This window comes from Trichechus manatus, unplaced genomic scaffold, assembly GCF_000243295.1.
Source record: "Trichechus manatus latirostris isolate Lorelei unplaced genomic scaffold, TriManLat1.0 scaffold00167, whole genome shotgun sequence".
In the NCBI taxonomy this organism is placed as follows: Eukaryota; Metazoa; Chordata; class Mammalia; order Sirenia; family Trichechidae; genus Trichechus; species Trichechus manatus.
This window is the reverse complement of record NW_004444103.1, coordinates 3,587,296-3,603,746: the sequence shown is the minus strand read 5'-3', so window position 1 is coordinate 3,603,746 and position 16,451 is coordinate 3,587,296. Positions and strand designations below refer to the sequence as shown.

The window sequence follows — 16,451 nt, the reverse complement described above, 5'->3', positions numbered from 1 at the left end:
CTAGAAGGATGAAAACTGAGTAAGTACATAGAACTTTGAGCTTGAAACGGAATGAAACAAATACAAGCAAAAGACCTAACAGTAACCATGCCCATTCAAATTGATGATTCCTCACCCCCACCCGCTTTTATGTTAAAAGCCGTGAATGCTTACAGAAAGTAGCAATTTAAAACGGAATGAAGGAAAGCAGTTAAAAAACCCAAAGGGCTGGGAGCTGGACTGCTTTAAAAACCGGAGAAAGGAGGCCCTGCTGAGGCGACCTGGCTTGCCTCCAGGCACGCTGGGCTTTAACCTGTTGCGTTCTTCAGCGCGGTTTTCAGACTCCAGACTCACTTTGTTTGGCGTTGTTTTCTCTTCTCCTCGCGGGCTGAGGCAGCGAGTCGGACTACTTCACCGTGAGTTTTAGGCGTTGTGGAAATAAGGCACTACCGGAAGCAACACTTTGGCAGCCTGCTGTACACGCAGGTTTTAGTTGCAACTGTTATTATTTTGATGTCTTTTTTTATATATACCCAGGTCAGCCACTCTTCACTGTCATAGATGGACAGGCTCTTGATAACCACCTCAGATGTTTGGGATCTATGATTCTTTGGCATGAACCTTCGGAAAGTTCTTCAGTGGGGATGGAGCACACTTAAGTTGTGGAAGAGGAAGTCAGATTTGTATCTTTCATGCTGACAAAAAATAGCTGCTATGACTTTTGCCGCAACGTGGACAGGGGCCAAGTGAAGCTGAGCTGGTCATGGTCTGTCGCCCAGGGTCCCTTTGTCGTCGGCGATTTTGCCCACGGCCCTTTTTGGTGGGCTTGGTGGTGGCGATCTGTCTGTTCTACCAGACCCTGACACTCAGAGGGACAAGGAAGCTGACAGCTGCTGTCACTGGGGCAGCCCCAAACACATCCACTGAAACCCAGGCAAGCAGATGCCAGAAAGGATTCTCTCTGGACAAACAGTGCTTCCTTCTCTCTGGTACTGCACAGGAAATCAGGAAGGTAAGAATCTCATATGCTTCACCAAGACAATTTCTGCAAAGGCAGCAGTCGGCCTCTCTGTCCTTTCTGTAAAACTAAAATTAACCTCCCTGAGGTCTGAAAGGGATCCAGGGTATAAACAGCCCAGAGAGTGAACTGATGACAGTGAAGCACATGTTACTTTAGCTTCTTAGGTTTACTTCCAGGAAGTCCTCAGCATTGTTTTCTCTCTCTTAGAATTTCACTTCATTTTAGCTGAATGAATTTGGAGGCAGTGAGAATGATGCAGAATCTTTCTAAAATATTAGGAACCTAAGAGAGCTGAAGATTTGTAGTTCAGGAATATCAATCAAACACTGACAAAACTTAATAAACATTGAGTGCCTTCTTCCTCAAAGCAGTCAGTATCAGTGTCCAGATCTTACTAGACTCAGAGATACACCAACATTCCATTTAATAATTGGTTAAACCAATTTTTAATTGATGAACACATTCCTGAAGCATTATATTTACTTCTAAAGCATTTAAAAGAATAATATGTTTCTTCAAAGCAGTTGCCACACTGCATTTTATTGTTCGTAGAATTAGAGAAATATAGATTATTCTGTACTTATACTATTCTGGTTAATTTTACTAATCTTACTTGTCAAAGGTTAAAAAAACATGATATAGAATTTCTGTTTTAATAAACCACAATGTTCATGCCTGCCAGTGAAATAATAACCTTTACAACAGTCCAGTTTAAAAGAAAAACAAAACAAAAAATTACGGTGGGAAAACCGCTGAATTTTATGCTATAGCAACTAATATGATAGTAAGCTAATTTAGGAATCTATAAGTGGTATCTTACATCTAGGGTGGAGTTTGGTAAATCTGATGATACTGGTTATGGTTTGGAGCAGAATTTCCTTTTGAATACCACCACTACTGCTATCATTACTACTAACGCGCCCATCACCATCTTGGTTCAAATACTTTTATATTTATTTCATTTTAGACTCATAACACTGTGTGATAAGTAAAGTAGGTTGTAACCATTTTACAGTAATCATAAGATGACTGATACTAAAAAGATTTTAAGACTGGCCACATGGGTAGGTATTCTGACATTGCTCATCCAAAACCCAAAGTGAAACCCGTTGCCATTCAGTCAATTCTGGCTCATAGTGACCCTACGTAGGGACTGAGTAGAACTGCCCCATAGGGTTTCAAATACTGTAAATCTTTATGGAAGCAGACTGCTATATCTTTCTCCAGTGCAATGGCTGGTGGGCTTGAACTGCCTACCTTTTGGTTAGCAACCAACTACTTTAACCACTGTGCCTCCAGGGCTCCTAATGGTTCATCCAGGGAAATAGAAATCAAGCCTCCTGGTTCCTACCATTGGACTGTTGCTCTAAATAGAAGCAAATTCAAAATTCTAATAATAGAATTTTGAAACCACAACTGTAAGAACTTACTGAAATATAAAACAATATTAGGCTAAAACAAAGAAAATCTGCAAACTTTTAAGTGAGTGACTTTTTGTTAACAATAATGTCAGGGAAAATCTTGACGAAGAATAACACAGAATAGTAGGTATTTTAATTAGCAACACTGCTAGATGAAACTTCAAGTCCAAGTGTGAGCCAATTTTCAGGTGCTATAATTGAAGAATGTGTATTTTTTGTTCATTTATACTAGCATTAACTTGCATTTGCATTTTTCTTCTGTTTTTGGAATACATCAGATTTATGATGGATATAAATTGTGACTGTTAAAGTCACTTATTTTCTTCTAATATTGATAAATGTAATTCTTTTAAAAATAGTTGAGATGGTATTGTTCTTTAAATGTCTAAATTTTTTGCTAAGAAGTTTGGGCAAACAGGTTTTATTTATTAACTTACGGCCTTTCTTACTCTCCTACTTGACTTTACAAGATTCCTGCTTTGCTTGTAACTTTCGGCATATGTTAACTGTTATTGTGTTAACTGTTATTGTAGGCTGTCACAGAAAATTCCATTTCAGCTTTGGCTCTCCTGCTACTTATAAACCATATGAAAGTTATTGGCTGCTTGTCTAAAACATTCACTTTAGAATTTTCTTCATGAAAAAAATGCTAAACACATGATTTTTCCCCTAAACTATTCAGTCTTAAATATTTTAACCATAAGTAAAATTCTAAATTCACAAGGATATTTCAGAAGCCCAGTGGAGGTGAAAACTGAATTTCCAAACAGTTATCATGTACCTTCATCTTTTGCTTAATCTTTGCCAGCCTTTGGTTTAAAGCCAATTTTTATATGAGATAGGAAGTAAGCTAGAAAGAACATATCATGCAGAAGTTAGTTAAAAACAGATATGAATTAATTCTCCTTATATGTTTCCAAAAAAGAATCAAATAGTAATCCAGTTGAAATGATTAAATATTCCTCCAGATAGCTAAAATGAAGAAAGAAATGTCCTTGGGATAAATGTATAGCTCACTCTCAAAAACAATTACTTAAGAAGTTCATTAAAAAAATAAGAAATAAAAAATGAGATGCTACATACAGTTTTCTTCAAGATCTGAAATATCCCGTTTAGGCATTTTATAGACATAGCATGGTTTCTGTCTATAAATTTGGGTTTTGTTATTACTTTTATTGGAAAACCAAAATATTCATGTTACTAGGGCTTGCCTTCAGTTGAATCCACTCATCTTTGTCTTAAGTATAATTTAAGGTTACTTAAAACAACTGGTTTTGGCCTATGGTTCGTGGATCTCAGAATGTATTTGGATATATAAAATGTCTATGAACCCAGATATTTTATGCAAAATGCTATTGGTATATGTGGGTACAGTACAGTTTTCTGGGAAAAAATCATGATTCCCTTCAACTACTCTGATCTAGAATTATGCTGAGAACCACTAAAAATGCTTAGAAACCAGTATATTTAAACTTTAATTGTGCAGTTTAAGTTATGTGTAAGGTGGGTCCAGGATGTGTAAATTGAGTCTGGATTTATAAATCCAAAACAGGAGAAAAAATCTTAAAGATTCCAAATGAGGACATTCAAAATAGGCGTTTCAGTGACTGCTACAGTATCTGCAGGGGTAAACATTCAGAAACCACTGTATACTCTCAGAGTATTTCTTGAATCATAGTTTTCATACATTCATGAATAAACAATAAGTATCTTCCAGGCTTTTTTGTTGCAGTTGTTTCTAATCTAAGGCCTTTTGTTCTTTATTAGCCTAGTAATGGGTTCTGTAGCAGCAAATAGTTGAAGGTGGTGACTGTCCCCTTTGAACCTTTACAGTTGGGATCTAGTTCAGTGTCAAAAGCTGTTTTCAGTACAGATTGAGATCATGGTATAGTATATGCCAATTTTCCATGGTGAAGAAGTACTTTCTCTCTGGCAAGATTTTCATTCTTATTTTCCGTTTGAACTTTCCAAAGGGCCTTACTAAGCAGATGGACTTTTGTCATTTCTTCTGGGTTTTCTCCCGCGTTGGTTGTTTGAATTTGGCTGATAACCTGCCATGTCTTAAATTATTTCAATTTAATACATAAATATAGTTGTGTTTTATTCACTCACTCAGTAGATTTATTTATTTTCATGGAATCTAACACTTGAATATTTCATAATACAGGAAGTACATTAAATTACAGACAGAAACAATGGAAGAAAATTTTCTTAGTCTGTTCTCCTTTAATAGAAACTTTGCTATTTGGAGAATAAATGTATACTTACCATAGCCATGAGTTTCTGATTATCTCCTGTTGATGCTCCATAATGACAAGTACTATTTCTCTGAAGTTGTCTTTTCTTTTTCCGTCTCTTGTTGAGTCTTCCTTCTTTCCCTGGACTGTCCTATAAGATTTCTACTTTCCCTAGAATCCACCGAAAGCCTAATGGGAATGAGTGAGTGTTTTCATTAAAACTTTGTGTTAATTAATTTTATTTGTGTTTCTAGTAGTGAATAGTATACTTAAGATTTGAAAAAAATTCTTGAAAATAATTTGTTTATTCCACGTTTTCTAGAAATGGACGCTTACATACTAAGACTTTAATGGTGGGTGCAACTCCAGGGATCAAAGAGTGACGAATGAAAAGAAGGAGAAGGAGGGAGCGCAAAGACAAGTGGGTACACTATCAGGAGATATAGCCGGAGAGGCTGTATTAAACTACTGCATCTGAAACAGGCATTAGGGGAAAGGGACAGGAAAGGCATGCACTTTATCCCCTGGTTTTTCCCTTCGACTGTCTTTCACTGGTTGGAGTCTGTTCCATGCTGCTCCCAGGTAGTGTTACCTGGCTCCTTGGAGCAGCCACTGCCAAAGCCAAGGCATTGGTGGCTGCAGCCCTGCTGGTGCACAGGTGAGTTGGCCTCTCCTTGTCGATCAGTATTATGCACACTAGCTCCCAGGCCTGTGGTGGCAGAGGAGGTGAAAGCAGTGTTTATAGTTTTATGACCACAGCATTAGCCCAAGTAACACCCACGAGGAAGGCAGGTAAAGCAAGACTATCTAGTGTATGATACAGTGTTGTTGTTAGATGTCAGAGAGTCGATTTCGACTCGTAATGACCCTATATGACAGAGTAGAACTTCCCCATAGGGTTTTCTAGGCTGTAATCTTTACAGGACAGATCACCAGGTCTTTCTCTCACGGAGCTGCTGTGTAAGTTTGAACTGTCAACCTTTTGGTTAGCAGTCCAGTGCTTAATCCCCTGTAAATGTATAAATGTGCTTTCATTCTTGGGAGATGGCCTCGCTTTCTCTAAGTGAAAAGTTTGTAATTATTTCACTGAGAGTTCTTGTCTCCAACTGGAAAAAAAAAAAATCATTTCTCTTCATCTTTACCTTTTTTCCTTTTCATCCCTTTCATTTATATATTCTTTTATTTCTCATTAATTTTTTAAGTATTTGTTTAGAAAATGATGTGTGCCAGGCACTGCACTAGATACTGGGAATGCAGAAATAAAAGCCACTGTGAGACAGACGGGGAAATAAATACAAAGCTAGGAAATTTGTAGCTATATGGTGACGTTTTGAAAAGTGAGAAGAATTTAGAGATGGTTGAGGAAGAAAAAGGTATTACCAGCAGAAAAAACTCACAGATGCAAAAAGAAATAAGATAGTCTGATACATTTGGAGAATTTAAAGTATTTGCTAGGGTACGTGTATGTATGAGGTAGGGGAGAGAGGGAGAGAGAGAAGAGACAGGGACTGAGAAATCTCTGGAAGGCAAATAGATCCAGCGCGTTGAGGGGATCCGAGAGGCAAATTGATGGAGTCGAACGTTCAGCAAGATCCAGATGTTGGAAATGTGGGCATGATGAAGAATCTGGATTCTGTCCTGAAGGCAACAGTGAACCCCTGAAGAATTTTAAGTAAAGAGAGGCATGAATAGACTTATGGAGACTGGCACGAATAGTTTTAATAGAGAACATTCCAGAATGTGCTGTGCAGAATGGGCTAGAGGGGGTAGAACTGAAGGTATGGAGACCAGTTGTGAAGCTGATTCAGAATGCCTCTTCTTTGTTAGTCCTACTTTCTGCAGGTATTGTGGAGTGCTCCTTTTATCCTTTTCCAGAACTGGCTCCAGGGTTACCCTTTATAATATTGTCTATTTCAGATCTTTTCATTGGCACATCCTTTCTACTAGTAAATATGCTCAGAACTTAAAAAGCAAGAAGAAGCTTTCTGCTTACCTGGCAATAAACCACTTGCCATTGAGTCAGTTCAGAAGTAGATCGCCAGGCCTTTCTTCCTAGGCACCTTAGGTGGACTCAAACCTCCAACTTTTCTGTTAGCCCCTGAGTGTTTAACTGTTTGTACTAAGGTTTCCCCTCTCTCTCTTTTGCTTCAGAGAGATTATAGCTGGTTCTCTTGTCATGTATTTCCTGGCCTCTTTATCCTTTGTATTTGGTCTCCTCTACTGAAAACTCTCTTTCAGTGACCTCCCACTTACCAAATCCAATAATCTATTTTCAGTCCACATCCTTCTTCTTTGAAGTACTTTACATTGTTGGGCAACAACTCTTTCTTGAAACTTCCCTTTTGAATTCCATGACACAACAGGGTTATTATCTGACCTCTCTGAATAGCTCTTGGTCTCTTTTCAGAGTTCATTTCCCCTCTCTGGAGATAAAGATAGTTCACTGGACCTTTAAAAGTCTAGTCTTATACTCTTCCTTGGTGATTGTATCAACTTTGAATATTGTTAATTTTCACCCTTGTACAGCTAACCAGTAATCTGTATTGCTAGCTTGGATCTTATTCCTGCATCGCCAGACCTTCATCCCTAAACCCCTGTTATTTGTTCTTGACCATCACCAAAAACTACAAAAACTGAAATAATCTTTTCTCAATATTTCGTGCCCCAAATCAATAACTCCCCAACCTCCTTATTTTCATGAATAGAATCCCCTCAGCTCACTGTCCTGGATACATAAGTTTTAAACCTTAGGGTTACCTTTGGTATTTCTTGTTCCTTCTCCACCGCTCATCTCTCACCAAATCTGTCTGGCCTGGCTCCTCACCAAATCCTCAGCCCTGCCACATGACCAGCACCAAATTAGAAAGGCGACAACATTCTTGCCTTGTTCACAGCCCTCATTCTGGACATTTGTCTCTATCCAACTTATAAGTTGCTTTTCAGTCCATTCTCCATATCCTTGGCCCTGGCAAATATCTAGATTTCTTCTTTGTGCTTTATATACTGCTTTTAGACATGATGTTCCTTTTCTAGCTCTAACTTCTGATTTCTGTCTGAGGACTTGATTCACATTCGGTCCTTTATTATACTGAGTAATTTTAGTAAATATCACCTTACCCGTTGTTATCAAAGCGTTTATGACTAATGTAAAATGGGATTTTCCTTAGTCCCCCAATGGAACCCAGACAATAGATAGATTCCAAAAATCCTAGAGTCTACCTTTACTATCTCAATGCTGTGTCCCCATTGTTAATAGTAGTCCTCATAGACTGCTATTTCAATAGTCTAAATAGTTACCCTCCATCTGCCTCCACATTCTAAGCCATCTATGCACAACTCTCATATCTGCTCAAAAGCCTTCAGCAGTTTAAATGGGGAGCCTACTAAATGGAGTACAAATCACCTTCCCCCAGCATGTCTCCATATACCTTTCTAGCCTGAAATCTCACTCTGCCTCTGTACATAATCCATTAACCAGCCCAAACATCAATATATTTTACCTCTGCCTGGCATCATCTCACCTGCCCTAGTCACCACCTCTAGAAATCCACAGAATCACTCAAAACATTCTGAAACCTATGTAATTGCATCTCCTCCATCATGGTGGCCCTTAACTCCCTAACTAGATGTGTGGTTGAAAATCCCTAATGAAACTTACTTTTCATTAAAATTATTTAGTGTTATAGTTATTTAGAAATGAAGAAGCATCAGAATGTTAGAAGAAGTAACAGGTTAGAGATCATTAAGTTCAACATCTTTTGAAGTGAGAAGAACGATTCTCATAGATGGAAGGTTCCTCTCTCAAGTAACACATAAAGTTGACAATGAGGCCAGGATTGAACCCAGACCTGTGTTCTTTCTAACTAAACCAAACTGTCTCCATTCATTGGGAGGCAGAATAGTTAACCACATGAGCTGTGGAGTCAAATGGCCACCACCTGTTAATCTGCTACCTTCGGCACATTTCTTGACTTCTCTAGGGTATAGTTTCCTCTCCTGTAAAATGGGTATATTACTACTGCCCTCACAAGGCTACCATGAGGCTTAAATGAGATAAATCATGTGAAACACTTAAAGTGTCTGGCAGATTGAAAGTACTCAATAAATATTAACTATCAAAATATTATTAATCTCCTTGAGGACGCACTCATCTCTACAGTCCCTGTAGAACCTCACGTTGGGCCTTCCCAATGTAGGTGAGCAACAGATGCCTGCACTGAGCACATGTTCCTGGGTAGGGAGTGTCTGAGATGAGTTTCACTGAGTCCCTCTGACTATCATCCAGCCTCTAAGCTGTGGTCTTTTTACAGTAAAATGAACCTTTAGAATCAAGAGAAAACTTAGGGAGTCTCATGTAAGACAGAAAGTCAGGCCTGCTTATCTATGGGCAAAATGCTCAGTTTTTAACTCAGATGCCAGGATTTAGGGCATGCTATGGCAGAGGATGTGAAGAAGTGAGTTGAATGGGGAATGGAGGAAACAGGTTGAGATTTTAGATCCAAAAGAAATATATCTCCATTTGTTTATTTTCTGTTGTCTCCCTGCAGAACAAAGGCCTTATTTAATTTGTTTACTGCTACGTCCCTAATATCAAAAACTGTATCTGAAACATTTGGAGCACTGAATAAATATTTATCTAGTGAATGAAAAAGTGAATGCGTGAATTTGAGAGTCACAGAAGGTTTGCTGTAACACAGGAGTCAGGAAATGAGAGGAACTCCTTCCTCCTCCTCTTCTCTTTGTCCTCTCTGTTGAGTCTCTACCTGTGATTTTCTCCACTCCTCCTTCCTGTACCAGTGTCTGTAGAACTCCTCCCATCTCTTCAACCTCTGGCTAATCTAATAATCCTATCATTTTGCTACATTGACTTTACTTCATCATTTATCACCTATCTCTCCTGTTATCTTTCCCCCCCTTTTCTCACTGGGATCCTTGTCCTATAAACATTCTTAAGTGTATACCACATTTGAAAAGACAACATCCTTTTCCAATCAGTATGCCTTTTTAGCTACTTCCGTTCTTTCTTGTTCACATCCTCAAATTCATTGTATTTCTCAACCCATTGCCATCTGGCTTCTATCCCACCACTCCACTGAAAGAGCTCTCGAAAGATTGCTGTTAATTGCCAAACCAATGGATACTTTTAAAATCTTATTTTACATGGTCTCTTGCAGAATTTGATATAGTTGATTATAGCCACCTTCTCAAATCTCCCTATACCCTTGGTTTCCATGACACCATTCCCTTCTGTGTCTGCAACTACCTCCTGAAGATTCCTTCTCAATTTCTTTTGCTGATTGCTCTTCCTTTGCTTATCCCTGTTCCCTTCCAACTGTAATCTGTCTCTCTGGACTACTGTAACCACATTCATAATTTACATATCTCTACATTCTAATAATATCCAAGTCTGGTGACCTCAGTACAGACTACCCTTCATGACTCTCACTGCATATACTACTTTCCTCTGGGTATATTCCATGCACACCTTAACCTAAACATGGTAAAAACAAACTCACCATTTATCCCATAAAGCATTCTCATTCTTTTTTTGTTTCCAGTCTTAGTGACCTGAATCAACTCTGTAAGGCAGTATAGCATGAAGGTTAAATGTAGGGACTCTGGAGTCAGCATGTTGTACTCAAAGCTTTTTAACAAGCTTTGAGACCTTGGGAAAGAAACATTCTCTGCTTCAGTTTTCTCAAAATTCATCTTCAAATCACCTTTGACTATTTCTAATTCCGTCATCAAACCCAACTGATTCTATTTCACAGTATTTCTTGTGTCTAGTGCTTCCTTTCTGTGCCCACTACCACTGATACCAGCTTCGATGAGAATCTCGTCATCTCTCACTTGGACTTGATAATTTTCTATGTTTATAGAGTCGTTCCTCACCAATTTGTCCACCACATTGTCTCTAGATTTATCTTTTTAAAATGTAAATCTGAACAGGGTACTTCAAGTCTTAATACCCTTTAATCCTTCCTTTTACCTGCAGATTAAAATGGAAACTTAATGATATATATGTAGTTGTTTTTAAATCTATTTTCTACTCTCATTTTCTTTTATTGTTCCCCCAGTTCTACCCTGCACTGAAATTGGTGCTTATATTTCCTTAACTCATCACACTATTTTATGCCTACATGTTTGTGCACACACAGTCACCTTTGCCTACAATGCCCCCCAACCCTGCCTTCCTGGGTAACTCCTACAATTTCTACTTCTCCAAGTTCTATGAGCCCTTTAGAGGACTTCCTAGAACAATTAAAGTAGTTGTTCTCTATGTTATTCTTAATGCATTAGTCATGCTGCTACCGCTGCATCGTTCGTACTGAACTTTATATGCCTGTGCATTTGTCTTCTCTAATAAATGGGTAGCTCTTTTAGGACAGAGTGTGTTTTTCTTTAGTCCTTAGCACATTGCCCAGAATGCAGTAGGTGCTCATGAATGTGAATTAAATAAAATGTCTTTGGAAGTCAGTTTACTAAATTGTGCTTATATAATTAATTATATGAGTTAAAGTAGTTTTATTTCAGAGCAGATTGTTTAAAAGCTTCAAGATCAGTAGAATCATAATCATACAACTTTGGACAGGGATCTTAGTTGGCAACAGTACATCCTTGCAGCTATTTTTTATTTCTTAGGGCGGAAGAGGAACAAGAATCAGCTTTTGCAGAAATGTTTTTCCCTTCTTTTATATAAATTTTAAATTCCTGAGACAGCTGGTAGTCTGAAATAATAAGTTCTTACAGTTTACAGCAGCTAGGTATAATGAAACAATTATGGGATTTGAACCTACCTCTACTGCTTATGAGCTTTGAGACCACAGCAAGTTACTTAACCCTTTTGAGCCTCCGTTTCCTCATTTACAAAATAGAGATAATACTACTATCTACTTCATAGGGTCCTGTGAAGATTAAATGAATTAGCTGGTTAATAGAACGTAGTATCTATCTAGCTCAGTAGATGTTTGCTATTATGATTTTGTTACACACCTGTAGTCTTTCTTTATGGCAGTATTAATAATGTTTGTTATAAGAACCAGTCTCTGAATTACTGCTAAATCATTACAAATAGCCCTGGATTTTTGTTAAATTCTGGTATTTTCACAGTTATAATAGGATGGGAAGGAGCCTTGGTGGTACAATTGGTAAGTGCTCAGCTGTTAACCACAAGGTTGGCATTCAAACCCACCCAGTGGCTCTGCAGGAGAAAGACCTGGTGATAATCTTCTGTAAAGATTACAGCCAAGAACACTCTATGGGGCAGTTCTACTTTGTCACTATGAGTTGGAATCGACTCGAGGGCACCCAACAACAACAACAATAACAATTGGATGGGTGTACTAAGGGCCTTGCCCCTTGGAGGATTGAAAATGTTTCTCAGCTCCAGCCGTGAGAAGGAACCATGATTTCCTTGACCCTCTTCAGAGTCTAAGAGTCTGATTTATCCAAGTTTAGGGAGTGTCACTCTCCAGACACATCACAAGCTCCTTGACGATTAATGCGAGAACTGAAATGTAAATTCAGTCTAAGAAAATTGCCAAGATGTAGGGGTGTGTGTGTGTGTGTGTGTGTGTGTGTATGTGTGTGTGTGTATTGGGATACACCTACTCCTCACTTATTGACTATCTTGTTATCCAACATTTCGCATTTACGACAACAGTAAAAATATCTACTCTCTATTTTGCACATTAACGAAGTATGTCTTGCAGTAATGAACGCTGAGATGCAAGGCGAGAGTAATGCTAGCTGTGATGGTTAAGATTATGCGTCAGCTTGGCTGAGTCATGATTCCCAGTGGTTTGGCAGTTGTGTAATGATGTAATTTGGCAGTTCTGTAATTATGTAGTCATCCTCCATTTTGTGATCTGATGTAGTCATCCTCCATTTTCGCATAATGCTGATTTTCACATAATGACCTGGTCTTTGGAACCTAACGATGTCGGTAAGTGAGGAGTGGGTGTATGTGTGTGTGTGTATATATATATATATATATAAATATAAATATATATATATTTGTAACAGATGTTGGTTACATATATATCTCAATACATGCACATACACATACACACTTACTTATATATACGTAACGTCTGTTACATATAAAATCCAGAACTACCTAGTCACATAACATCAGATAATTTCTTTCTACTTATGGATCTGTATAACATTTACAGAGTGTATCTTTTGGTTCTTATGTTAGTTTTCTATTGTTGTGTAACAGATCACCACAAATTTAGCAGTTTAAAACACCACTCATTTATGAGCTCTCGGTTCTATAGGTCAGAAGTCCTAGCACAGCATGGCTGGGCTCTCTGCTTAGGGTCTCCCAAGGCTGGAATCAAGTGTTGGCCTGGCTGTGTTCTCATCTAGAACTCAGAGGTCTCTTCCAAGCTCCTGCATGTTGTTGGCAGAATTCAGTTTCTTATCATTGTAGGACTGAGATCCCCATTTTCTTGCTGGCTGTCAGCTGAGGATCACTCTCAGCTCCTAGCGGCTGTCCTAGCTCCTGTGGTGTGAACCTCTCACAACATGGCAGCTTACTTCTTCCAAGCCAGTAGGAGAACCTCTCTCTGATCTGCTACAAAACAGTCTTATGTAATGTAACGTAATAATAGGAGTGACTGTCTCATCACATTCACAAGTCCTACCCTTACTCAACCTTACGAATAGCAGTGGAACACTGTCTAATATAGTGCTGGAAGATGAGCCCCTCAGGTTGGAAGGCACTTACAAAATGACTGGGGAAGAGCTGTCTCCTCAAAGTAGAGTTGACCTTAATGATGTCACTCTTTCGGGACCTTCATTTGCTGATGTAGCATGACTCAGAATGAGAAGAAACAGCTGCAGACATCCATTGATAATCAGAATGACACAGGAAGCATCAAAAGAAGATGGAAGGAATACACAGAGTCATTGTACCAAAAAGAATTGGTTGATGTTCAGCCATTTCAGGAGGTAGCATATGACCAAGAACCGATGGTACTGAAGGAAGAAGTCTGAGCTGTACTGAAAGCACTGGCAAAAAACAAGACTTCAAGAATTGGTGTAATACCAGTTGAGATATTTCAACAAACAGATGCAGCACTGTAGGCATTCACTTGTCTATGCCAAGAAATTTGGAAGACAGCAACCTGGTCAATCAACTGGAAGAGATCCATATTTGTGGGAATTCCAAAGAAAAGTGCTCCAACTGAATGCAGAAATTATCAAACAGTATCATTCATATTACACACAAATAACATTTTGCTGAAGATAATTCAAAAGTGATTGCACCAGTACATGACAAGAAATTGCCAGAAATTCAAGCTGGATTCAGAAGAGAATGTGAAATGAGGGATATCACTACTGATATCAGATGGATCATGGCTGAAAGCAGAGAATACCAGAAAGATGATTACCTGTGTTTTATTGACTATGCAAAGGCATTTGACTGTGTGGATCATAACAAATTACCAATAACATTCTGAAGACTGGGAATTCCAGAACACTTAACCATGCTCAAGAGGAACTTGTACATAGACAAAGAGGTAGTTGTTTAAACAGAACCATGGGATACTATGTGGTTTAAAGTCAGGAAAGGTGTGTGTCAAGGTTGTAGCCTTTCACCATATTTCTTCAATCTGAATGCTGAGCAAATAATCCGAGAAGCTGGACTATGTGAAGAAGAACAGGGCATTACGATTGGAGGAAAACACATTAACAACTTGCGATATGCAGATGACACAACCTTGTTTGCTGAAAGTGAAGAGAATTTGAAGCACTTGCTGATGAAGATCAAAGACCACAGCCTTCAGTAGGGATTACACTTCTACATAAAGAAAACAAAATTCCTCACAAGTGGACCAGTAAGCAACATCACGATAAAAGGAGAAGAGATTGAAGTTATCGAGGATTTCATTTTACTTAGATCCACAATCAACACCCATGGAAGCAGCAGTCAAGAAATCAAATGACGTGTTGCATTGGGCAAATCTGCTGCAAAAGAACCTCTTTAAAGTAAGGAAAAGCAAAGATGTCATTTTAGGGACTAAAGTGCACCTGACCCAAGCCATGGTATTTTCAATGGCCTCATATGCATGCGAAAGCTGGACAGTGAATAAGGAAGACCAAAGAAGAATTGATGCCTTTGAATTATAGTGTTGGCGAAGAATTTTGAATGTACCATGGACTACCAGAAGAAGGAACAAAACTGTCTTGGAAGAAATACAGCCAGAATGCTCCTGAGAAGCAAGGATGGCAAGATTTCATCTCACTTATTTGGTAACGTAGAGGGTCAAAGAAAAAGAGGAAGACCCTCAATGAGATAGATTGACAGAGTGGCTTGAACAATAGGCTCAAGCATAACAATGACTGAGAGGATGGTGCAGGACTGGGCAGTGTTTCATTCTGTTGTACGTAGGGTCTCTATGAGTCGGTACTAATTTGACAGCACCTAACAACAACAACTCATACTCAAAGGGAGAGGATTATACAGGTGTGTACACCAGGCAGCAGGAATCTTGGAGACCACCTTAGATTTCTGCTTTCTACAGTCTTAATTTAACTGTAATCATTTATAGCCTTCATTATGAAAATTCCCATAATGCCATGTGGACTTGGAGGAGGTTGAGTCTTAGCTGTTCATGGGATAAAGGCAACAAAGACAAAAATAAATAATATCTCAGTGAAACATAGGTATTCAGACACTGTAGTTCCTAATTTTGCCCTGAAATCATAGCACTGGGGACTCTACATTCATATTTCTCCCGAGGAACTAAATGGTGATCATCAAAGTAACAACATTTGCTTTCTCTTGAGCCATCACCATTATATCTTAGTCAGAGAAGGAAACTGATCAAAGGTAAAACTTCATTTTGCAGAACACAAACTTCAGTTTCTGGAAAGAAAATGACTAATGCTGTCATGGATTGAATTGTGTCCCCCCAAAATGTGTGTCAATTTGGCTAGGCCATGATTTCCAGTCTTGTATGGTTGTCCACCATTTTGTGATTTGATATAGTTTTCCTATATGTTGTAAACCCTAATCTCTGCCTTTGGTTGATGTGGCAAGATTCGGTTAATTTAAAGAGGATTAGGCTGGGATACAACACTTAGGTCACATCCCTGATGCAATGTACAGGGAGTTTTCCTGAGGTGTGCCCTGAATCACCTTTTATCTTACAAGAAATAAAAGGAGAGAGAAGCGAGCAGAGAGATAGAGGATCTTATGCCATGAAGAAAGGAGCACCAGGACTGTAGCATGTCCTTTAGACCCGAGATCTCTGCACGGAGAAGCTCCTAGACCCAGGGGAAGATAGAAGACAAGTATCTTCCCCCAGAACCAACACAGAGAGAAAGACTTTTCTGGGAGCTGGTGCCCTCAATAGGGACATCTAGCCTCCTAGACTGTGAGAGAATCAACTTCTGTTTGTTAAAGCCATCCATTTGTGGTATTTGTTATAGCAGCACTAGATAACTAAGAGAAATGCTGTGATTCCTAAACTGTGCTAACCCCAGGGTGCTAACATACTCACGGGGGCACCATGGAATATTGTAAACTTTCAAAGGAAACAGTAACACTTGTCATGCTTCCACAAACTAAACTGATTAACTTATTTGGACCTAATTACTTAATAAATAAAACTGTTAAGTATTTATTTTGACCTGTTGTTGTTCTTAGGTGCCATCGAGTCAGTTCCTACTCACAGCGACCCTATGCACAGCAGAAAGAAACACTGCCTGGTCCTGTGCCATCCTCACAATTACTGCTATGCTTGAGCCCATTGTTGCAGTCACTGTGTCAATCCATCT

General features: G+C 38.8%; 1 protein-coding gene across 2 annotated transcripts in view; it reads left to right on the top strand.

The window, feature by feature from the left end:
* Positions 1 to 800: 800 nt before the first annotated feature.
* Positions 801 to 16,451, top strand: part of LOC101342035 (cadherin-like and PC-esterase domain-containing protein 1) — a 211,100-nt gene continuing 195,449 nt past the window's right edge. For both annotated transcript variants that reach the window (XM_023740911.1, XM_023740910.1), the window contains exon 1: positions 801 to 991. In XM_023740911.1, coding sequence (XP_023596679.1) covers positions 922 to 991 — 70 coding nt within the window. In that variant the 5' untranslated portion in view covers positions 801 to 921. The remainder of the gene's footprint in view (positions 992 to 16,451) is intronic.